Here is a 1,791-nt window from a genome sequence, read left to right on the forward strand (position 1 = left end):
AGGCAGAGAGGCAGGCAGAGAGAGAGGAGAAAGCAGGCTCCCTGCTGAGCAGAGAGTCCGATATGGGGCTCAATCCCAGGACCCTGAGATCAAGACCCGAGACGAAGGCAGAGGATTTAACCCACTGAGCCACCCAGGCGCCCCTTAAAAATATTTTTTTAAAAAATAGGAAAAATTGCTCAGCCTCAAAAGAAATGCAAATGAAAAGAACAACAAACATTGCATTTTAATTTATTAAGTGAGTAAAACTTTAAGGGAAAAAAGATGATTACCCAGAGTTGAGGAAGGGAAAGATTACTGTGAAAGATATGTTCTTATCCCTCTGATGGTATTAGAAACCAAGAAAACTTATTTCAAAAACAGTTGGTGATATTTATCAAGAAGTATAAAAACATTTTATTTACTATTGACCAGTAATCCTAATAAAATTAAGGTATTTCTGACAAGTAAAATCTTTTAAGATTAGTTGCATTAAAGAAGTCCTCATTTTTTGCAACCACTAGTATATACTTTAAAGCAGATGTGCAAACTTTTTAGGTATCTAGAAAAAAATTCCTGCTGCCATTACTTCTGTGGCCCACAGCAAGACATCTTTATTCTCCATATGAATGCATTCTCAGAAGTATTGTAAGCCTGATGGGAAGTTAAAGTAACAACTAAACCTCAGGATGGCTTAGAGTTCTTTCTTCTCTTGTAATGTGGCTGGGCTTTCATCTAGCAAATATTTACTGAGCACGATCTGTACACACACCACTAGGAGGGCTACATAGATTAATATGACCCAATCCGTGCCCCCCAGGAAGTTTAGAGCCTAGTAGAAGAGTGTGTAAGTCATTTTTAGGAACAGCCAAACAAAAATTCAAAGTAGGAAAGAAGCAATCACTATTAAAAGTACCAAATGTAACACTTCTATTTTAAAATATCTGTTGTACATGCTCATCACACCATTTTCAAAGCAAGTTTCTATCATGATAGAGTACTGGTCTTGTATTATTTCCTTAGTAAATGAAAATGCAACAGAAACTCAGGAGAGAGTCTTTGTAAATAAGCATCCTGAGGTGAACATTCTTCTCTGAGGCTCAGCTGTAGTGAGCTCAGTGAATGTTCCTTGAATGTCTGTTTGTATGAATAGTTCGAACTCTATGTAAACAGAAGAGACTCTTCAGACTACCTGACCCTGAATCCATTCAGAAAGGACCAATCAAATCCAATTAATTCGTTATACAGAACTCTGCCAGTTACAACCTGAAAATGGTGGGCCCCAGGAAGTCTTACTGGTTTCAGGTAGAAACAATAGTTGAAGATGTCCCGCAAACCAGCAAGCACCAACAACATTGCCCAGGCCAGGAGGACAGTGCAACAGTTGAGAATGGAAGCCTCCGTTGAGAGAATAAAGGTTTCAAAGGCGTCCGCGGACCTCCTGTCCTACTGTGCGGAGCACGCCAGGAGCGACCCTTTGCTGATAGGGATACCGACCTCAGAAAACCCTTTCAAGGATTAAAAAAAAACTTGCATCATCTTATAGAGGAACGCTGAAGTGGCTCCTCGCCTCTTCTCAGCAAAGCAAATGTTGAGCAGCTCCTTGGAAGAAATTTACTTTCAGCTTATTTGGTAACCACTGCTAATAACTAAAATACTCTAACTTGGAATAATCGACTCTGACGTCTTTATTTTCCAAATTGCCCTTTCTCTAAAACACCTTTTACTGATTTCATCCAGAATAACAATCCTCTTTCCCATTTGATAATGATGGTGTCATACTGGTTTGGGCCTTTGAAAAAAAGACGATTA

The 1,791-nt window shown here is 39.2% G+C and overlaps 1 protein-coding gene across 1 annotated transcript; it reads left to right on the forward strand.

Annotated features, from left to right (window-relative positions):
• The first annotated feature begins 1,244 nt into the window (after positions 1 to 1,244).
• Positions 1,245 to 1,501, forward strand: LOC123393296 (guanine nucleotide-binding protein G(I)/G(S)/G(O) subunit gamma-12-like). Its single transcript, XM_045084852.1, has one exon. It carries the CDS (start codon positions 1,304 to 1,306, stop codon positions 1,499 to 1,501), a length of 198 nt encoding a protein of 65 aa, XP_044940787.1. The 5' UTR covers positions 1,245 to 1,303.
• The last annotated feature ends 290 nt before the right edge of the window (positions 1,502 to 1,791 follow it).

The sequence above is a fragment of the Mustela putorius genome, unplaced genomic scaffold (assembly GCF_011764305.1).
Source record: "Mustela putorius furo isolate JIRA1106 unplaced genomic scaffold, ASM1176430v1.1 tig00000788_pilon_pilon_pilon, whole genome shotgun sequence".
Classification (NCBI taxonomy): domain Eukaryota; kingdom Metazoa; phylum Chordata; class Mammalia; order Carnivora; family Mustelidae; genus Mustela; species Mustela putorius.

Excerpts from the sequence above, each read along its gene's own strand:
- LOC123393296 (XM_045084852.1), top strand. The coding sequence starts at position 1,304 with ATGTCCCGCAAACCAGCAAGCACCAACAACATTGCCCAGGCCAGGAGG.